Raw genomic sequence first — 23501 nt, forward strand, 5'->3', positions numbered from 1 at the left:
AAAGTTCCCTAAAGTCCAACTATCCACTACAATACTATGGGACTTATTCCTTATGCCTATGGCCCCTTGTGTAAAGAAAAACTTTCTAACATCTGCGTGAAATTTACCCTTAATAAGTTTCCAACTGTGTTTCTGTGGTTCTTGTTGAAAATGTTATTTTAAAATACAGTAATGGCTGGGATTTACTGTACTAATTTCCTTCATAATTTTAAACATTTCAATCATGAATGGATATTTTTAAATGTGTCCTGAAAATTAATCTGCAGCAGGGGCCTTATTCCCATTGACTCCTTTAAAAATCCTTCATTCATCATTTACAAAAATAAAGAAAGATACAGGCAGTAGTAAAGGAGACACTTTGTTAACATGATTAAAGCAGGGAAATAAAACATTATATTCATCTTATTTAAAAAGTGCATACAATTAGTCTGTAATCTGTTAGCAAGTCCACCAAAGTCAATTATGACAGCTCTTTTCAACCAGAATATGGTAAAGTTTTGATCTGTAAAGAAAAACCTCACTAATGATTGTAATACTGTATATCCTGTTTTTGTAAAGTCACCTAAAGCAAAAATGATTTTATTGATTTTTATATTTATTAAAACTGCTTAATCCAGTTCAGAGTCATGGCAGTCAAACTGTATTCCAATAGTAACAACACTAAGAAGAAATAAGTCCTGGACAGGTACCAGTCTAACAATAATTATCATTTTTAATATTTTCATCTTTTGGACATTTATGGCTGTTGGAAGTATATCACTTGGGATGGCAAATTAGTTATTTATTTCCCTATCAGTTGTTGTAACTGGCTCAATTACAACTCCATTTAAGTTGTATAATTTACTTTTCCGAGTTCCCCCACCTGTGTTATGGTGATATTTTCCATCTGTTTTTTTTTAGTGTTTTTGTCTGTTTTGTGATGTGGTTGCCTTTTCAGCCCGCATTGCACCTAAACTGGCATTGGAACATGTTGCACATTTTAACTGGATTTTACTAACTTTGAAGTGGTTTAGACTTGCTTTTCTGCAGCGACAGTTCTGTGGTTAATCATTTCCTGCTCACAGCTAAAAAAAGACCAGTGGGACAACATTCTGTTTTCGGCACAGGCAAGACATTGTGCTAATACACTTTTATGTGATGTAAAGTACAGGATAGGTTGGGGTATTTTGTAAGACTTGTCTCTACATCTCTGAGTCATCAATTAAAACAAAATTTTAGAGTCTCTTGGAAATGAATTATGAGTTGCTTCTCCAATTTCTAATTTACTGGAAAATATTTCCTAGACATACAAGTTATACCTGTCAGCTTAAAGAAATGACATAATGTGTGTTCAGGTACTGTAAGAGTTAAATTCATGTTCAAAGAATGTGCATATTAACAGGTAGTACTGTATATGCTTTCAGTGCAAGGGATAAAATTGTCTTGAAACTGTGGCTTCATCCCACAACCTAAAGAGCTTCAGGCATGGTTAACTGTCAGCTCTAAACTAGGTTGAGGTCAATGTGTGCATGGGGATGTGAAATTAAGAATACACTAAGACAGACTGTTTCTGTCCAGTTTTGGTTCTTGACAATCATCCAGAGGTCATTGAATAGGCTACAGCTTTTGCAGGTCAGTAAAGGAAAATGGTGTTCTCAGCTATTAGACCAATGGATACACATAATATTGCAATGAGAAGCACTTGTCCAGTCTGTATTAAAATAGCTATAAAGTAAGGATGATGTGTGAATAAAACATTAGTCCAAAATGAGAGCAAAATAAAAAATAACAAAAAAATGGCTGATCCAGAATGGGACCTTACGTTGGGGTCATTACTATAATGTAAAAACCTAGGGATCATCAATAAAAGCAGCTATGGATTATGGTATGAAGCTATACAGATGCCAAACACTGTGAAACCACTCTTCAAGATAGGTAATAAACATCTGAGGGTGTGGAGCAGACTATAGCTGAAGTCAAAGAATATCCTAAGCAATCCCTATCAGAGACAGGTCTGGAGACATTGTTTAACAAAAAAGCACACTCATGGAGGTACTCCAAGAAAATAAGTTATGTGTGATTGGGCATTGTCTTGTTAGGCATATGGATCACCACAGTCTTTGGCTGTGTGGTTAAACTTTGACTAAAAAACAGCATATGGGACTAGCTATTTCATGTGATGGAATCACTCCCAGGTGTGATTCCAGCTCTCACTGGCAGACCCCACAGAATCCAACTCCCATGAAGCATTGTGGGAAACCTTTGAGCCACAGCAACTCAGGGGAGCTGCCCTCTAGCACTTCAGGGGTGGCAGCATCCAGTGAAAATCTGCTCCCCAGGTCCTTCTGGTATCATGGCCTCCTGGCTGGGCAAGGGGCTGTAAATAAAAGAAAAAGAGTAGATGACAAAGTAGAACGTCGTAAAGAATTCAAAAACGCTGGCGCAATACACATGCAGAGCAGGTTAGATATAATGAAAGTACTAAAAGTCGAAAGTTTCAAAAAAATGATAGCAAATATCACATTAGCGCAAATTATTACTCGATGAAGCAACGGAACAGCAAAAAGAGATCAAATATGTTGTTTGAATTTAAACTTTAAGTCGGAGACTTGTAGATCGTCTAATTCATTTTGCCATCAGGGAAAAGTAGTGTTTCTTCCCATTGAAGAGGCGTATCCACAAAAATTTAAATGATTTGTTGTTTGGTGAAAGTGGAATCCGCAAGAAGGGGGGTGTGATGAGCGAAGTGAGCAATGGGCAAAGCCCCCTAGTATATATATATATATAAATATATGAGGTAAATTCAGTTGATTGGACATGATTTGGAAAGGCACACACATGTCTATATAAGGTCCCACAGTTGATAGTTCATGTCAGTGCACAAACCAAGCATGAAGTCAAAGGAATTGTTCGTAGACCTTGATTGTCTTGAGGCACAAATCTGGGGAAGGTTACAGAAACATTTCTGTTGCTTTGAAGGTCCCAGTGAGCACAGTGGCCTCCATCATTCGCAAGTGGAAGAAGTTCGAAACCACCAGGACTCTTCCTAGAGCTGGCCGGCCATCTAAACTGAGCAATCAGGGGAGAAGGGCCTTAGTCAGGGAGGTGACCAAGAACCCGATGGTCACTCTGTCAGAGCTCCAGAGGTCCTCTGTGGAGAGAGGAGAACCTTCCAGAAGGACAACCATCTCTGCAGTAATCCACTAATCAGGCCTGTATGGTAGAGTGGCCAGACGGAAGCCACTCCTTAGTAAAAGGCACATGGCAGGCCATCTGGAGTTTGCCAAAAGGCACCTGAAGGACTCTCAGACCATGAGAAACAAATGTCTCTGGTCTGATGACACAAAGATTGAACTCTTTGGTGGGAATGCCAGGCATCACGTTTGGAGGAAACCAGGCACCGCTCATCACCAGGCTAATACTATCCCTACAGTGAAGCATGGTGGTGGCAGCATCATGCTGTGGGGATGTTTTTCAGTGGCCGGAACTGGGAGACTAGTCAGGATAAAGGGAAAGATGACTGCAGCAATGTACAGCGAAATCCTGGATGAAAACCTCCTCCAGAGCGCTCTTGACCTCAGACTGGGGCGACGGTTCATTTTTCAGCAGGACAACGACCCTAAGCACACAGCCAAGATATCAAAGGAGTGGCTTCAGGACAACTCTGTGAATGTCCTTGAGTGGCCCAGCCAGAGCCCAGACTTGAATCCGATTGAGCATCTCTGGAGAGATCATAAAATGGCTGTGCACCGACGCTTCCCATCCAACCTGACGGAGCACGAGAGGTGCTGCAAAGAGGAATGGGTGAAACTGCCCAAGAATTGGTGTGCCAAGCTTGGGGCATCATATTCAAAAAGACTTAAGGCTGTAATTGCTGCCAAAGGTGCATCGCCAAAGTATTGAGCAAAGGCTATGAATAATTATGTACATGTGATTTTTCAGTTTTTTTATTTTTAATAAATTTGCAAAAACCTCAAGTAAACTTTTTTGACGTTGTCATTTTGGGGTGTTGTGTGTAGAATTCTGAGGAAAAAAATTAATTTAATCCAGTTTGGAATAAGGCCGTAACATAACAAAATGTGGAAAAAGTGATGCGCTGTGAATACTTTCCAGATGCACTATATATATATATATATATATATATATAGTTATAAATATAAATATAGTTATAAATGGCCAGGGCCCTCTGGTATGGAGGGACCGGGGAAGCCAGTGTGGACAGAACACTACCTCCCCCGAAACACTACATAGCAGCCCTCGCTGGTGGCAGCTGTACCTCGGACTCCCGCAGGGCTTAATGGGAGATGGAGTCCTGCACAGCCCTGTTGGAATCCAGGGGCACCGCCAGGGGGTGCTGCAGCTGTTCCTGAGCCTGTGTGGGTAGTTCTTCCACCACACCCATAAGTGCTGCCAGAAGTAGGGCAACGAACACCTGAAGCACTGAAGGACCAGTGGACAGTACTCGGTGAGCCAGAGTCGGGTGGAAGGTGGACAAAGCTTGCCAAGGAGGAGTGGAGGAGTAAAAGAGAAGAAGAATTGTGTGCTTTTGTGGTTGTGGGACTGAGTGGTGCTTGTGGGAAACGGGGAAGGCGTTTCCCACCTGGTGAAGAAAATAAAAGTATCTTTTGTTTTATAATTACTTTTACTTTTTTTTTCTTTTGCACTATTTGATCTTATTTATTTCATTCACCAGCCTTGCAAGGTACACATATCCATGCATTTTTGTACAGTGAACACTCATTGGATAGAAGGGCTGTTGACGTGCAATAGCTTGCAACACCCCCAACTTTGGTAACCATGTGAAGCCATGTAATATTTATAATGTAAACCAACCAATATATTGTAAATGGCCATCTACTGCAGTTGTATTTGTAATGCACAGAAGTGTGACTCGGGATCTTCCAGAGTTGTTTTTTTTTTTTAATAAAAAACCATACAGATAAAACATTAATGGTTCCTGCTCACCACAGCTGTTAAAACATAGGTTTCCATTTCCTAGTGAAAATATTTATAAGTGGTTCTGAGTTTAGGAGACCCATCATTTACTTAGAATATAAAACAGCTGAGCATGCTATACAATAATTTTAAATATGGTATGAAAAAAGAAGTGAAATATGCTACAAATACAAACATTGTTGAAGGATAAACTGAGAAACATATATATATATATACTGTATATAAGTCCAATCTCAGTTACTAGGTCAGTACTAGGTCAGTTACATTTTGAAAATGTTTTTAGGCAAATAATGACAATTTCATTTGGATTAAAAAGGTCTGACCACACAGCCACTCTAAGGCAGACAATGTGCCATCACAGACTCCGAGAAATGAAAGAAAACAAAAAAGATTTAGTAATAACAAAACAAAAATAATTCAATTACAAATCAATACTAGACAGTGATATTAACTGATCTTAGCAATATCTCTAACAATTGTTTATTTCTTTTTAGTCAATATAAAACCATGTATAAGCCTACTTACTAAGACTTTGTGGCATTGTATGCGTGTGCATACAGTTTTTTTTTAATATTACTAATTTGTGTATGAAATCCTTTATTAAATTAACCTGAACAAAGACAATTAGAATTTGTACGTAAAACCACCCTGTACGCAGTGTATGAGTATATAGAGTATTTACTGCAAGCTTAATGTTTGTATCCAATTATTGTATAGTATTCTTAATAACAATAAATTGAAATTAATCTAACTCCGGAAGCGTGATCTTTTTTTGTATTTCACTTTAACCAGAAGCAGTACAACTGACAACTCTGTTTTTGTTCTCTGGTTTAATTGGATCGAATCATTTTTTTGCAGCCGCTTTACACACCTGATGAACATGAATAATTTGTATTGTTGTAAGTTTTTTCTTTGAGTCATCTAATGGCCAGCGGTCATAACTGTCAGATTCATGTTTGTTGGTCATTTGGTAGGATGCTTGCAGCGTATTGCACATGTTGTATTAGTTATTTTCAAACGTTTTTTACTTCATAAAACAGCAATCTTATTATCTGCATCTGCTATATAAAGTTACTGGGGTGTGTCTATAAAGTGATCACCCAAATTTCATGGAGATGGTTTTTTGATACAGTATTTCTATTTTTTGTCAAAGAGAAACCCGGCTCTGTAACTAACTCTGAAGAGTTTTTGTGCTATAGTAAAAGCAGTATGAGAAAATATAAATGCTTACTATAAATACTCAAATACGTTATTCATAAATATATTTAAAAAAATAACCATTTTAACTTGTCTGTTTCATTTTCTGACCTGTTTTTCTTGTTATCTACTTATAACTTTACTTTTATTCTGCTCATCCCATTTTGTGTCTATCTTTGCATGGTTGTCATGCCCATTGCTGGTCAACCTTCAGGATAGAGACCATAAGGCATATTGTGTCATCAGGTCCTGAATATGTAAGAGGGGTGCATACTGTACAAACTATCCAAGCTTTCAAATTTGCTTCTCTTTACAAACCATTCTCTTTGGAACAGTGGAATCTAGAAAGACTTTTTTGAAATCTGAACTGAATCCAAAGCTTGAACACTGATATTAAAGTTCACACATTTTGCAACATTCTGGTAAATTAACAATGTATTCTGTACTGTTAGAACAATACAGTAGATAATGTACTGACCAAATCAGATTTTCAAATTCTTGACACTCCACACAATAGCTGTATGTTTTAGTTTCTTCTTTTTATTACAGTTATGTCATTCTTTCTGAGAACTGTCAATAAGCATTTGCACTTTTGTCTGTTATTCAGTGTACTTATCCCTCCATTAAACTGCTGGAACAAATAATGTTGTGGTCTGCACACGCTGTTATTGGAGTTAGCTGCTTGTTGACCATTTGTGCCTTGTCCTGGTCCTGAAAGGCCACAATCACTACAAGTTTTTAAATGCGCTCAGTCTCTTAATAAGATATTGATTTCTTTCTTGAATTCATTTCTGATTTGTTAATTTCTGTCCTCTTCAGATAAATATTAGAGGCTACTTGGAGTCTCTGCTTTGTGTCTTAAAAATGTAAGTGATAAAAAATGTAGTGTTTAATTAATGAAAAAGTATTTTGTCTTCTCAATGGGGTGTATAAAAATAATTTTTAGTTTAGAAACAATAATTTGGTTCTGCAGATTGAACACATTTGTAAATTAATAAATGTCTTGCATATGAATAATTGATTCATCTGCATTTGGTCACTGTAAATCGCATATTGTTTTCAATAATATATTGACTATTAAAAAGTTAAAAAGTTTGTGTGCAATTAATACTACAGTAATGTATAATTTGTTAGTAGCTTACTGCAAATTATTCTCACAACCACTCTTGTTAAATGTTGCCAGTAAATATGGTCTGTACAACTTTGAGAAAGGAGAGCAAAACCAGAGTACATTATGAAGGATCATATAGCAATGAAAAGAAAGTGCAAACTCTTCACAAACAGCTCATAAGTAGAATCCAGTCGCCTGTGTCTCAATGCCATACAGTGCTGAAATATGTAGCATCTCAGGCGCAATAAATAAATGCTTTTCCAGAAAGGTGTTTAAATCAAATCTAGAATTTAATGGAAAACATTTTAAGGCTCACACAGCAGTTCATCTTTGTTTCTGTCTGGCAGCAAAGTGTCATCATGAGCACCCTCAATCCACACCCTCCTTATAAGTGATTTCGCTCTTAAAATCAGCCAGCTATGACTGTGATCTTGAATCCAGTAGTGTCCATTCTTCTTTTGAAATAAACTACAAAATAGTAATCATACATGTAGTACAACACTGGGGCTGCATGCTTCTGCTTTATATTTATATATTGCAACTATATTGCAACTTGGGCTGTCAAATGCTTAAAATTTTTAATTGTGATCAAGTGCAAAATGTCAAAATATGTGTAGTTACCGGGCAGTCTCCATTCTGGCATGGATCGGCTCAAAGAGATATGGAAGCGAGAGGGAGCTATTACTTCAGTGCCAATTTGAGCAATGAAAAACATCAATTTGTAGTAGGTGATTGACAAAGGAGGACAAGGATGGAAGAGACAAGTGAAGAATTGCACAACAGGAGCATAGTTAGACAGTGTGCAATAGTCCTTATAATTCCCACTTTCTACCCGTTTTTTTTTTCTCTCATAACATATGACAGTTGTTTGTGTACCACACAGGGGAGAGGACTGCTGCTCTTGTGTATAACTACCTTGATACAGGACTACTTTTATGAAACAATTAAAAAACGTTTTCAGTAACTTATATATTTAGTTAAAAAAGGGGCATGTTAAAGACAACCTTTGAAATTGAAAAAAGGAGTGTTTAATAATACATGTACTAAATTCAACTAAGGAAAAATAATGTGCTTTGCCTTTGAAATTAATCACAAGTGCAAAGCTTTAACTTAATTAGGCTTAACTTAACAGCTCTAAATGCAACAAAAGATGGATTGGTATACACTTTCAAGAGTTCTATCTCAAGCATTTCTTGTAGGTTAACCATGCCTCTGCTCATTGTCCAATACAAATACTCATTAGAAAGCCACATAAAACATGCTGTTTCGATTTTCACACTTTGTTACAAAAGAGATGTTAATATCTTTCAGATTAATTTTTTATAACAGTAACAATGATAATAACTTGCTGCTGCTGAATGTTATTTTGTGAATCCCTATATTTGATATCATTCAGCAAGTTAAGGGCAAAAATACATTTGCAGTGCTCACCATTTCACTAGTGTAAAAGTAGGCATAACACAATATCTTTTTATATAGCACTGGGGGTAGGTGGAATTAATATGTATTATTTTTCTGTTCAAACATCTATCCGTTTTCCAAAAAACACAGTAATGGGTGTTGGGATGGGATGGTACAGCATGTTCTGGCACAAGATGGGAGCCAACCATTGCATGCTCACTTACACTGGACCACTTTGTAAACACAAATAATCCTAACACACACATTTAACACATTTGAGAAAAAAATCAGAGTACCATGAGAAAACCCACAGAGAAATAAGAGAGAGTGTTGAAACAGAATGTTGAAACTACACACAGAAATGACCAAGTCACTATATGAATCCAGAGATCTGGAGCTGTGAAATAATAGTAAATACTGCATCATACTGTTTATAGCTTTCATATTAAGTTGTATGTTAATACTGTGTCTTTTATTTTTTTATGCCATCCATCCATCCTCTTCCGTTTATCCGAGATTGGGTCGCAAGGGCAGCAGCTTGAGCAGAGATGCCCAGACTTCCCTCTCCTCAGCCACTTCTTCTAGTTCTTCCGGGGGAATCCCGAGGTGTTCCCAGGCCAACCGGCAGACATAGTCCCTCCAGCGTGTCCTAAGTCTTCTCAGGGGTCTCCTCCCAGTTGTACGTGCCCGGAACACCTCACCAGGGAGGCATCCTGATCAGATGCCCGAGCCACCTCATCTGACTCCTCTTGATGCGGAGGAGCAGCGGCTCTACTCTGAGCCCCTCCCGAATGACAGAGCTTCTCACCTTATCTTTAACGGAAAGCCCAGACACTCTGTGCAGGAAACTCATTTCAGCCGCTTGTATTCGCAATCTCGTTCTTTCGGTCACCAGCCATAGCTCATGACCATAGGTGAGGGTAGGAACATAGATCGACTTGTAAATTGAGAGCTTTGCCTTACGGCTCAGTTCCTTTTACACCATGACAGACCGATGCAGAGCCCGCATCACTGCGGACGCCATACCGATCCACCTGTTGATCTCACGCTCCATTCTTCCCTCACTCGTGAACAAGACCCCGAGATACTTGAACTCCTCCACTTGGGGCAGGATCTCGCTCCCAACCCTGAGAGGGCACTCCACCCTTTTCCAGCTGAGGACCCTGGGGCCTCATATATAAACGGTGCGTACGCACAGAAACGTTGCGCAAGAACTTTTCCACGTTGAAAATCACGATGTATAAAACCTACACTTGGCGTAAATCCACGCACTTTTCCACGGTACTTCATACCTTGTTGTACGCAAGTTCTCCGCTCGGTTTTGCAGACTGGCGGCACCCAGCGTCAAAGCAGTGCTACTGTTCCTGTGTGGTTACACCTTATTTTCCTGACGGCTTTATAAATACACCGAAACTAACCGCATATTGTTTATTAGTGTAATGCATCTGATTGTAATTAACTTGTAACAATATAATGGTAGAGGGAACAGCCATAGTATTCCAAATACCATAACTGCTTTAGCGTTGTTACTCTCACTTCTTCTTCTTCTTCTTCTTTCAGCTCCTCTTGTTAGGAGTTGCCACAGCGGATCATCTTTTTCAATATTTCTCTCACTGCACCACTCAGAGTATTTATATCACTGTATCTGAGTGTGAATCACAGCAGCAGCTGATCGGAAAGGGAATTATCGGTATACAGCTTCAAGGACACGCTGTCTCAGCCACTGCAAAATGTTTTAAAGCCTTTCCTGTACGGACCTCGCGGTTCAGAAACAGAAACGATATCATTTATAAGGTGAAATTCAGCAAAATATGTTTATTAAATTATACAGATAAAACTTTAACTTCATTTAAATAATCTATATTCTTCACTGGGAGTGTCGTTAAGGATAGAATAATTAAACATGTACTACGAAGATATTTCAATGTTCTTTAAGCGTTTTGAAGAATCGCGCTAAGCTTACAGATGGCTTAACGTCTATTACAGAGCTGATTGTATGGCGATCGGTTACTTGGGGAAAGAAAAGCACTGACTGCAGTGACGGCTACGCCAATACAGTATATATTGAATATAAAACAGAAAGAGAAAATAACAACACAGCTAAAAACACAGCGACAAATTTCGGCAAAAGTTAAATGCTTGTGTCATGAGCACGAGGCGGCTATGCAGTGTCGCAACGGACGTACCCATCCACTGTGCATAAGCTACCTTACTGACAGGCGGGCAAAGGAGCCACCGATTCTTCCTCTGCCCAGTGCCACCACAAGCCTAGAGCTGCCCCTGATTGTACTGCTGCAATAAATTATTTCATCAAGTGAAACACATGTTTAATAACGTGCTTTAACTCCTATCATCATGAAAATGATATCACGTATACATCTCAGTATTTTAATTATTCAGAGAACTGTAATATTACGAATGTAATTGATTCTGTGTCCAGTTGGAGGAAGAGAGCGGTTTAAAAAGCAAATAGTGATTCACACACATAGAGCACATAGAAGATCAAATACAAAACAAAGCATTTAACGTGCTACTTTAATTATGATGTGATTTGAGAAACTGGTTAATTAAACGATTTTAAGATGAAGTTTATGATGTTCTACTTTAATGACAGAATAAACATGATTAAAGTGGAAATGTCGAGATTGAAGTTGACATTTCGTGCTTTTTCCTCACTGTGTGCCTTTTTCTCTGTACCCTAATAAGCTTTCATATGACACTCAGACAGTGGGCTTACAACTCGGCTTTTCACGGCGACTTTGATATGTGACTTCTTTTTTATTTCCGGCACTGTGTGATTTGTGAATGTGAGCTTTCAAGTTTCTCCAACACGCTATGTCACTCGATCAACTTCCTTTTGTTGATTATACCACGGTTTATTTGAACAAATAGTATGCTTTTCCTTTGCCTCCACTTGGTATTCGCTGAAATTCTTATATTTTCCCCGTGCTTTTCCCATTGTCTTTTCACAGAAGGCTGCGCTTAAGGGCGATTTATATTGATTTGCATATTCAAATAGGCGTAATTCTGGGAGGATTTGGGGTGTTACATAATGTGCGTGCACGAGCGTTAGTTTTCACGCTGATCGGGATTTATGTACCGGAAGAACGTGGAAGTTGGAGTACGCACAGATTCCTGCATCTGGATTTTTCTGTGCGTAAACACATTTCGGCTTTTGTGCTTACGCCATGTTATAGTGCGAGTTCTACGCACGGCGTTTTATACGTGAGGCCCCAGGTCTTGGATTTGGAGGTGCTGATTCCCATCCCAGCTGCTTCACACTCAGCTGTGAACCGATCCAGAGAGAGCTGAAGATCACAGCCAAACAGGACAACATCATCGGCAAAAAGCAGCGACCCAATCCTGAGTCCACCAAACCGGACCCCCTCAATGCTCTGGCTGCGCCTAGAAATTCTGTCCATAAAAGTTATGAACAGAATCAGTAACAAAGGACAGCCCTGGCAGAGTCCAACTCTCACTGGAAACAGGTTCGACTTACTGTCGGCAATGTGGACCAAGCTCTGACACCGGTTGTACAGGGACCGAACAGCCCTTATCAGGGGGTCAAGTACCCCATACTCCCGGAGCACCCCCCCACAGGATTCCCAGAGGGACACAGTCGAATGCCTATTCCAAGTCAACAAAACACATGTAGACTGGTTGGAAAAACTCCCATGCACCCTCCAGGACCGTGCTAATGGTGTAGAGCTGGTCCTCTGTTCCATGACCAGGACGAAAACCACACTGTTCCTCCTGAATCCAAGGTTCAACTATCCGACGGACCCTCCTCTCCAGGACCCCCAAATAGACTTTTCCAGGGAGGCTGAGGAGTGTGATCCCTCTATATTGGAACACACCCTCCGGTCCCCCTTCTTAAAGAGGGGGACCACCACCCCGGTCTGCCAATCCAGAGGCACTGTCCCCAATGTCCTTGCGATGTTGCACAGGCGTGTCAACCAAGACAGTCCTACAACATCCGCTCTTTGTCTCATCCTTCACCTAGGACCAGTTTGCCTTGGGTGACCCTACCAGGGGCATAAAGCTCCGGACAACAGAGATCTTAGGATCATTGGGACACACAAACCCTTCCACCGCGATAAGGTGGTGGTTCGAGGAGGGTTTTTTTCTGCCTTCAATAAAATATTGTTTTAGCTTTAACTCAGTTCATTATTTTCTAAATGCTAATCATCGTCTTTAAATTTCTTTTTTTACTTTTGTAAATGTTATCCTGTTAATTATGTCATTAAGTATGCTAGTTTGCTTGATGAAAGAGTGGCAAGACACTTAATTGGACTACAAACCCAAGATGCTATATGAACCTTGAAGTAATGACTGGGGACTATATAAGGCCCTTTATGCCAATTAGTTAATCTCTAGCTGTGCACTGTATTCCCTTTATGTTTATATCTATGGTACATTTTGGTGGTCTTTGACCTTTAGTTTGGATTTTCTGGTTTTTACAAATTTGACTTTGTTTTAGGACTTGAGGTTCTTGAACTTGGAGCTTTTTGTTCTAATTTTGCATTTTTGATATTTAGTTCCACTTCCTTTAGTTTATTTTTTCTTTTTTTTTACTTTGACCTTTTACATTTTTAAAATTTTTGAACTTTGACTGTTGCATTTCTGTTTCCTTTGTAATTTTTAAACATTTTGTAATTTTTTGGGAAATTCGTAACTGTTTAATACATTTCTTTACTTATACAGTAATACAGTTTTGGAGTGTGACTGTAGTTTATGTATTTATTACCTCTGAAATTACTGAATCTTCATATTTCAAATGGCTTTGTACAAAATATTAACAGATGACAAAAGCTTTACAAATATTCTGTTACAGACCTGACACAATAAACATGTCACCTCTTAAATGTTTCAGCAATGCTGACTTTTTGTATGCTATTGGATTATCTTCAGATATTTGCTACTGATTTACAAAGTAATACATTCTTGACACCCCAAATTATGTGTCTTTAATGCTAGCTTAATATTTATTACCTAGGTACTGGACATAGTCTGTCCTCAGTTCTGTTATCATTTCAAAGACATAATATGCTATTTTCAACAACTGCTCATTTATCTTATTTTTTGGAACTCTCTCTTTTGGTCTATCTAAGAAGCTTTTTCAGCATTAAATAATGTTTGAAAAAGGCACCCCTTCTTTCTTGTATTTCAATCAGTTTGTTTGTAACCATTTATTTGGCTGCCATGCTGCACTTATTGTACTTATTTGGGTTCAGGTTTACTTTGGTGGAGTCTTCAAAGTTATTTTCCTTGTGATTTATCATTTATTGAATGATCATACTATAGTTTGTTAGGATCAATTGAACTCATTCACTGGTAGAAACACTATCACAGCCTTCTCCAAGAAGTGTGAAACATAAAGTAAAAACTGATTACCTGACAGAACACACCTGTGTTTATAAAAGTGAGAGAGAGAAGCCCTGAACTGGCAGACTGTGGTAGTGGTGTGCATTTTCAGAAATAAGATCAAAGGGTATGTTTCCAATTACAAGAACACCTGGGAAAACGTAAGTCACCCTGAAAATCAGTGCACTAGGTGAACCTAATATTTTGTATTCTACAAGGGCCATCAAAAACTACAGCTGAACTGTGGTCTTATAAGGGATTGTGACAATTTGCCAATCATATTTACACATGTATACACATATAATGGATATATGACTGGGTACACAGAATTCAAAACTGCAGTTGAGCGAAATCACTTTATTTTGCAGAATGAAGGTTGCCGTTGCATTCTCTGCATTATGTCAATTCTGCTTAAGGTGCCTGTAATGCTCTGCCAAGGATATGTCACTGCCATTAAAATCATAAACATATGTGGGGACAGGAGATCAAGGCACAGCCAGGGACTGAAGATTACTTAATTTAGTTACCTTGCAAAACCCCCAGTTTTGTTTATTTACAAACATATCTTTCAATTAAAAGGGAAGAGAGTACCAAAAAGACGTTATGCCTAAAAACATTCTTTAAGACAAACAAATCCAATCTACATTTTCAACATCTTATCCTTGAACAAAGCTAATGTCCAAAAATCAGTAATCAGGCACACATTCTATGAAGAACTGAAAATTACAAAACCAAAAAGCAGAAGAGTATTCAAAAACATAAATATTAACTAACGACATAGCAGCCATTAGATGGTTTACTACGTTCTTAGATGGTGGTGTGGGAGGTCCCCCAGTTGTAGTGTCAGCCCACCCCCTTACTTTTTCTTTCAACATACTGTACCTCAAAAAACAAATAATATTAACAGTAACCAATAAGCTATATAAAATATTAATCAAGAAATATAAATAAAAAGTAAAAACAGAAACATGATCAATACCATTATTTAAAAAATAATTTTTAGAAAATAACACAAGGATTAAATAAAAAGAAAAAATACCCAAACTTTTCTCTTTCCCAGATGAGCATAACTTTCTCGGTACTTTGTTTATGAGTGAAGATAGAGTAGACTGTGAGGAGCAATGACTGCAATAAAAAACTGCATGTGACAATTTCAGTGAAAAGTCATCTAGGTCGTGGACCTAGAACATACTCTAATTTTATCAGGAAATCTACATTTCACCCCTCAACTATATTCACAAGATGTGTGTAGTGAGTAAAAAAATTGACTGTGCATAAAACTGGCCAAATCATAACAGAACATAAAAACTCCAAACAGACAGACAGCCAGGAAGAATCGGGAATCAAATCTATGTGTCTGAAAATGTGTCACACTTGTTTCATCTATGTTCAAAATTATATTATCTGTTATACAATTATAAGGAGCAAACAACAAAGAGAACAAGACAAGAACAAGTTTTAAGCAGGGTAAAGTCACATTCCAGTTATGTGTGTATGAACTATGGAAGGAATCCAGAGATACTGAGACAAAACTATTGTGTTAGAAGACAATGAAACAATAAAAGAAGAAACACAGAAGGCATAATAGATGGGAACAAAACCTATGACTAACTATAGTTTGGTGGAGATAATATCTGCTTTGTCACCTTGATATCCATGGTCTTTGCAGCACCATGAACTCTGGAAATAGTAAACATTGCTTCTTATGTTTGGCTACAAACTACAACTAGAATCATGCATGTCGAAATATTTTAAAAAGGAGCCAATACATATCAACTCCATATGAATGTGTTGTCAAAATCGCTTGGGCTGTCCTTGAGAATTTTGAAGCCTACTTACTGTTTCGTTCTTCTAAAGCACTTTATTGATTTTTAAATGCAAAATGCATCAATAGTGATCAAATTGAATCAATTAATGTTGCTGCTGGATAGTTCCTTTCATAATGAACAATATTTACAAAGTGCTTTACTAATCAATTTATGTAACAAAACTAATCTTACTGTATATCATGCACTATACATAACAGAAGACATGACTTGAATACATAACCACAAAGAGCTTCAGAAAGAGTATTCGGAAGAGGGATTTAGAGAACAGAGAGAATAGGCAATACATTTAATAATCTTATGTTTTTATGGCATTTGATAGTGAATTGCTTATTAATGATACAAATGAGCAGAGGCTAGTCTTTGTTGCACTCTAATTTGACAAGAATGCACCCAATATTCCATCTTCTGAATGTTCTTTTACAGTATAGTGTTATACTTGTAGGTAAGCCATTGAGAACAAAGCCAATGCCATCTTGGGACGCTACATCAATATATGACATGTCACGTGCACACACTGTCATATTAGTGTCACCAGTTATCAAAACAAATTCTTCAATTCTGAGGAAATCAGACTTCCCACATTAAACATGGTTGGTTTGGACATTCATTTCAATCCAGGTGCTGTACTAACATGATACCAGTCACGGTAACATTACAATTAGCATTTCAAACACTACTAAGACATACTGAAATATTCAACAATAAACAAAAAAAAAGTACTCCACCATTCCAAAAATAAAAGTCTTATTTCTAAACAAATTACTAACTGCAAAACTACTGCACAACACCCATATATTTGAACTCACCGCAATACACGTTGAAAAGAAAATAGACAAGTCACAAAAAACTGAAAATCTTAGACTGACTACTTTATATAACGAAAACTCGTTTGTAAAGATCCAGTGTTCAAGAAGATTAAAAAAAAATTGTTACTAGTATTCTGCAGAGACGCTAAAAAGCGAATGCCTCCCGTGCATCAGCGAGTAGACGAGCCCAGTGACGCGCGTCTCCACGCCTACAGCCGGCGTGCACGAGCCTCGACTTTTGCTCGCACACCCTCGGTAGACACCTGAATTGACTGAACTTTCATAACCTCGGCACTCCACCTTAAAAAAAAGACACGGGCACGGAGACACACACACGCACACGCACACGACCAAGAGAGTGCCACTGAAACCACACCCTAAAACATATGATTGGTTATCTGGAGTACGATCCCCTAATTTTATTGGCCAGAGTACCACAAAGGTCCCACCCCTATATTCCCGCCTCCTTCTAGACCACCACCTTTACTTTGTCAGTTCAGCGCCTACATAGAAAAGCCTTGTTTGTCTGCGGTGGCAACTTTACAGCGACAGAGGCTTTGAAATACAACAGGCGCGTAATTTTTCATGGTATCGCCTTCTCAGTGCTTTGAGTTTCTTTTAAAGTTCTGAAGGATTACAAACATTAAATACAACAAATCGTTTTTCGTGTGAGTTTTTTTTTCTCACACTCAGAGTATTCCATAATCTTCCATTCAAAAAAGGAACGAAATCCCTGGGTGAGCAGCTGCGACGGCGCACAGGGCAAAGCGCCTGAAGAAGAGGACGTAATTTTGCACTTTTCGGATGGGATATCTTATTCCCCCTGGGGTTACCTGCTGGCCAACAATGATCGGTTTGGGGCTATTGTTTAAGGACGTTTTGTTTTAGGATTATATTTTTTATTTAACAGCCAACGTTTTTTTGTGATCTTTGAGGGAGAACTGAAAACCATTATTTAACAATGCCGGATCTAATATCAATTTCGGAATTTGTATCCGAGACCAACGAAGATTATAAATCTCCTACAGCTTCAAACTTCACCACCCGGATGGCACAGTGCAGGAACACAGTAGCTGCGCTGGAAGAGGTAAAAGAATCGGCGGGGTGCATGGAAAAGGGAAAAGAGTGCAGGTTCCGCTGCAGTGGGCACCGCAAGTGTGCCAGGAGTGTTTGAATGGTAACATTTGATTAAGAGATGGAAAGAGTATGTGTGTATATGCGCATGATGTGGGAAGGAGTACGATAATGGTTGACAGTACACTTGGGTAGTCATTATTCAGCAGGTGCCCTACAGGTAGAAAATAAAAACGATTTGTCAAATGGAAAGGAGAATTATGATGGGGTGTACGTCAAATATTTAAGTTTTCAGCCTTATTTGACTACCAGGCTAGCGCCACCGCCCCGCTCCTGTAAAGGCAAGCCTCTTACAATTCATACAGCAGTTACAATTTTTCTGGTTTTTTTTTTTTAGTTTTCGGAAGGTTTCTGTCAAAATTTCAGATCAGATAATAAATTGATTATCACTTGGCACTGTAATCTGAAAAAAAGTTAGTTATAAAAAATACTCTCTCTATGACCTGCGAGGTGTTTATTTTAGGTGACTAAAGGTGAGTGTAAATTCTAAAAGGGAATTACCATACATTTCTTGCCGAGGGCGTGTACTGACTGCTGCGAAAAACAAACACTTCCGCCTCCAGCTCCAAGAATTCCCATAGCTGTGAAATGGTCTAGGCTGGTCCGGGACGAGGAGAAAAAGTGTGCCGTTCACGGAAGCTGTTGTGCGCAAGGAGATGCCCCACATTATGAAGTAGTTCGTCGAATCTGACATGTTTTAATAAGTGTTGCTGAAATCGGACCACAATACCCCGTCATCTGTAAACATTTTACCATTCATTCATTGTGTTATGCCAGTTCTTACATTTTAAGAATTTGCAAATGAAATGAAATTGCCAATCATACTATACACCGTAACGTTGAAACAAGATTTAAGTGTCAGTGTGCCAATCACCAGTTTAGTTCCAATTATTAGTATTTTATTCCAAAAAGAAATCAAATAATTTAGTTATCATGTCACATCTAATATTACTTACCATTCAGTGCTCAGATAAAGGGAAAATATTGGTTGTCATTTACAGCTTATTACATTAATACTATAAGTAATTAATTTTTTCCCATTTAAATATTTGTTGAAAAAGCTCCAAGTTATGAAATTGTCAGGCTACTTTTAACCAGTTTTTCCTAGGTGTAGACACACTGAATTAAACGTTCATGTAATTATCTGCACATGATATACCAGTTAGTTATACATTTAAGATGTCTTGGGTAAAGATGTATGCCAAATGGGCAGTGAAACTAATAATAATACTTTTAGGAATTAATTTCAAGTTATCTTTGCAACAAGAAAGAGAGCATATTTATAGTAAGTTATATTTTATTGCAAATATTCCTTTTGGAAACGATGCTTCTCACAGCCTCTGTTCATATTCCTAAAAGACAGGTCTTTCATCTTTCTATTTTATCATACCTGTGCAGTTATAGTTGGAATTACGGGCAACAGACCCAAGACCCATGCCAGCTATCGATGGGAATCAAGTCCACCATGAAGGATACACATATCCCTAAGAGCAAATGGTTTAAAGTCCGCAACAAATGATTAGTTGCGCAATGAGATGAACAGCTAAATAATCCATTAGGTTTTCTGTTTCAATGCTTTTATACCATTGTTCATTCATTTTTCTTTATTTCTAACTTCTAACTCAATATACTTTAACATTTTATTGCCTTTATTCTATGGGATCCCAGCCCTTTGTACTGCCATTTACCCAGTATCAGCCTGGGTGGTTAGGCATCATCTTCATGTAACCTCAACCATGATCTGACCCCTGTGTTTTTTCTGTTCGGAGAAATGGGCAACACAGTCTGCCAGCTAACACTTGAAGGAACGTTTTGCAGTGGATGCTTAAGTGAAGATAGAAAAATATTTCCTAAAGGCAAAAACACAGTGGAATAATAGTGGAGGATAACACACCTTTGCAAAGCCTGTGAACAAATATCTCTCTTTTACACTGTCCTCATGTAGAGGGGTCTGTCTACTTCCTTGTGATCTTGTAACTCATTAAAAGGTGGCAGTAGTTTCTGCAAAAGGTGGTGAAGGCAGGGAAACCAAAAAAAAAAAAAAACAAACACAATCTTACTGCATGCGTGTATGGATTTATGTGTGTACAGTGAATTTCAGAAAGTTTTTAGACCCATATATGAGTATTCAGACCCTTTACTCTGGCACTCCAAATTGTGGTCAGGTACACCCTGTTTTCTTTATCTATCCTGGAAATGTGTCTTGAACTTGATTGGAGTCTACCTGTGGCAAACTGAATTGATTTAACATAATTTAGGAAGGCGTACACCTGTACAAGGTCTCACAAGTCACACTGCATGTTAGGACAAAAAACAAGCCTCAAAATCCAAGGAACTTTCTGTAGACCTCTGCAGTAAGTTTATGGTGAGATATCGATCAGAGCAATGGTATAAAGCAATTTCTAAAGCTTTGAGTGTTTTCAGGAGTACAGTGGCCTCAATTAATGTGAAATGAAAGAAGTGCGGAACCACCAGAACTCTTTCTATAGCTTGATATTGGGCCATACTAAGTAACTGAGCATCTGTTGGTAGAATTGCCATGTCAGCAGCACTCTATCTATCAGGCACTTTCCCACTTGGAATTTGCTAAACAGCATTTAAAGGACTCTGATAGCATGACGAAAAAGCTTCTCTGGTCTGCTGAGACAAAAACTGAGCTCTTTGGGCAGATCTTCAAGCACTATGTCTGGCAAAGATGAAGCACTGCTTATCACCTGCCTAATATCATTCCTACAGTGAAGCATGGTGGTGGCAGCATCATGCTATGAGGGTGCCCGTCAGTGCAGGGACAGGGAGACTGGTTAGAACTGAGGGAAAGACGAATGCAGCCAAATGCAGAGAAGTCCTTGAAGAAAACCTGCTCCAGAGTCCAGGCTGTCTCAGATTGGGTCAACTTTTTATCTTTCGGTATGATGGTGACCCGAAGCAAATGGTGAAGACAATGCTGGCATGGCTTTGGGGTAAGTCTCTAACTGTCCTTGAGTGGCCCAGCCAAACTCCAGACCGTTGAAGATGGGTTTTATGCTGTCAAAGAGTGTGGGGGGCTTCACATGTGGAGTGTCCTTACACAATGCAGGAAGGAGGACTGGACTTTCAGGGGCTAAAGCTACAGACGCCCTCTAATGACACCACTAGTTGAGAAAGCTTAAAATTCTGAATACTTACAGTATATAAATGAGAGATTTCAGTTTTTTAAATAAATTTAAAAACCTTTTTAAAAACATGTTTTTGTTTTGTCATTATGGGTGATTACGTGTAGATTGATGGGCAAAAATGAGATGCAGAAGATGCCAAGATGCAGAAAGTAAAGGGGTCTGAATACTTTCTGAATTCATTGTATATATATATATATATATATATATATATATACTGTGTATTGCATATCATTCTTCTCGGACCCACCTAAGACCATAAAGGACCATTGGCTGTTCTAGCAGCATATACATACCATATATATAATATAAATACATTTTATGATATATAACATTATCCCATTATTTACTCCATCTGTATCACTGGATAGATATTATCAGATTATCATGATCCTTTCTGCATCAACATGCTTCCTCATGTTGTCTCTCTATTTTCCATTGTCAACCTCAAGTAGACAACTCACAGTTAAATAAAAAATCCTGGTGAACCAGATTTTATTATTATTTTAGAGAATGGGCCAAGTGGTGGTTGTCCGTGGTTAGGGCTCTGCTCCAGCAATCTGAAGGTTGCCGGTTTGAATCTCTTAAGTGCCAGGAGTGATTCCACTCCGTGGGCCCTTTGAGCAAGGCCCTTAACCTGCAATTGCTCCATTCTGGGTATGATGTTAACCTGCATCCAGTCCTGCCAGCAAGTCCTCCAATTTGCAAGGAAAACTTGGGGGTTGGTGGCAGGATTGGCACTCTAGCCACTGTAAAAAAAAAACCTCATACTGTTCAACTCCATTCGAACTAATGTGGTGCTGAGGTGTCACCAACTGCACTCTGGGATCCTGAGGTGGTTTGTCATGTGGTGGATGCGACAACACACTGTATCAATGAATGCTCCCAACTTCCTCCTCCTCCTCCTCCTTAGAGAATACTGCAGACTTGGATTAGGTCCCCAAATAACCAACCCTACTCAAGCGCTTTTGTACTTTTACGTTGCTTGAGTAGATTATGCCCTTCTTCACAGTCTGTGGTTTTTCTTTTTCATTTTGTGTGTTCCACAATAATGACAATAAAAATCTGTTTTTGGCAAGAATAAAAAAAATGGAAGAATTAAGATTAATGAACAATCTATATTTTATGTCATCAATAACACCAATAAGTATGTTATAGACCAGAGGTATAGCATAATAATTAGTTTAATTTTCTACTGACAGGTTTAGAGGCAGAAGTACACTGGTAACTTTGTAGTTTAGGCCACACTTAATGGATGGGATTTTGAATGGATAATACTGTTAATGATAAGGCCATATATATTTCATTCTTAGTTACTGATTTGCTTTAATTTTCCATTTGTATTTTAAACTCTATTTACAAATGATTTGTTTTTTTCTGTCTTTTATTCAGTTTTTCTTGTTATTCTCAATTTTTATGTGCTGTCTTACTATGTACTTCACAGTATCTGTGATTGTGATGTGATTTTTTTTTCTTTCAATTGGAGAGCAAGGTGCCTTTATGAAGCTTCTCCTGGATCATTAGTGACAATGAATCACAAGGAGCCTGACTAAGCTTCTCCCTTTGGTTCAACCCAGTACATTGAATTTTTTTTTTTTTAATACTTGATGCCAGTTTATTACAGCTGCGATCAATGCTTGTTACTTCAGCAGCTGAAATAGTGAAGCAGCTGAAGAAATACCACCCTCACCCCATCATCCAGACAAGCTGCCTTTCTGCTGGGAAATTAGGCTGTCACCCGCTGGGCCGCATTTTATAATCAGCCTGTTTAAGCACAGAGTTTGGGCTTTACTGATGCGAACATATGATGCTCATGGAAAGGCAAAGCCATTGTTAATTGATATTTGGAGTAAATCCTTGTCCCTTGACATTACCGATTAACTCGACAAAGTCATAAGGCCACAGGTAATAATCCGTTTTGCATTGCTGACCACGAATAAAGGATTTATGTAAAACATATTCTCTTTTAATGAAATGGTCAATGCAAGATTATTTTGCCCCTCTTAGAGAAATGGCAGTGTGCAGATTTATTGGACTGTTTTGCCTAAGCCAGTCCTATCTGATGGTCTCGCTACACCGCCCCTCACCATTCCTCTCCATTCTGCACATACTGTGTAATCTGTTGTGCTCAATTCCTTGCTATTATTTCATTAAGCTTCTTTTAAAAAGCTTTCCAGTCTGGTACATCTTTCAGAAAAATGTAGCTTGTGCAGCCTGGGCAGTGTAATTATGCTGATTTAAGCTGCACTGTATATTTTTCTCTTTGGGCTGTATTCATTTGCAATGTAATTAAAATAAAATATACATAAAAAGGCAGTAAAGTCATTAATTAACTTTCAGTAAGTGGTGCACTGAAACATTTACAGGACAGCATTAAAGGATCAGACTGGTTGTTGTTTTACTTATTGAGATACATTTTTCACTAGGTTTTAGCATAGCTCATAATTAAAACAAGCCATTAGCATTAAGGTAGTGCTCTTCTTTAATTTACCATATGAATTGCGCTATCAAAACTGACACTGTGCATGTTGGGTGCGGAGGAATAAATGCTGCTTCGCCAGAGTGTTACACT

General features: G+C 38.4%; 1 protein-coding gene across 5 annotated transcripts in view; it reads left to right on the top strand.

Annotated features, from left to right (window-relative positions):
* The first annotated feature begins 17143 nt into the window (after window positions 1-17143).
* Window positions 17144-23501, top strand: part of asap2a (ArfGAP with SH3 domain, ankyrin repeat and PH domain 2a) — a 197144-nt gene continuing 190786 nt past the window's right edge. For 4 of the 5 annotated variants that reach the window (XM_039748874.1, XM_039748876.1, XM_039748873.1 and 1 more), the window contains exon 1: window positions 17145-17730. In XM_039748874.1, the coding sequence (XP_039604808.1) occupies window positions 17605-17730 (126 nt within the window). In that variant the 5' untranslated portion in view covers window positions 17145-17604. Of the gene's footprint in view, window positions 17731-23501 lie in introns of all 5 variants that reach the window. The other variant, XM_039748872.1, reaches the window with a different exon arrangement.

The sequence above is a fragment of the Polypterus senegalus genome, chromosome 3 (assembly GCF_016835505.1).
Source record: "Polypterus senegalus isolate Bchr_013 chromosome 3, ASM1683550v1, whole genome shotgun sequence".
NCBI classification, from domain to species: Eukaryota; Metazoa; Chordata; class Cladistia; order Polypteriformes; family Polypteridae; genus Polypterus; species Polypterus senegalus.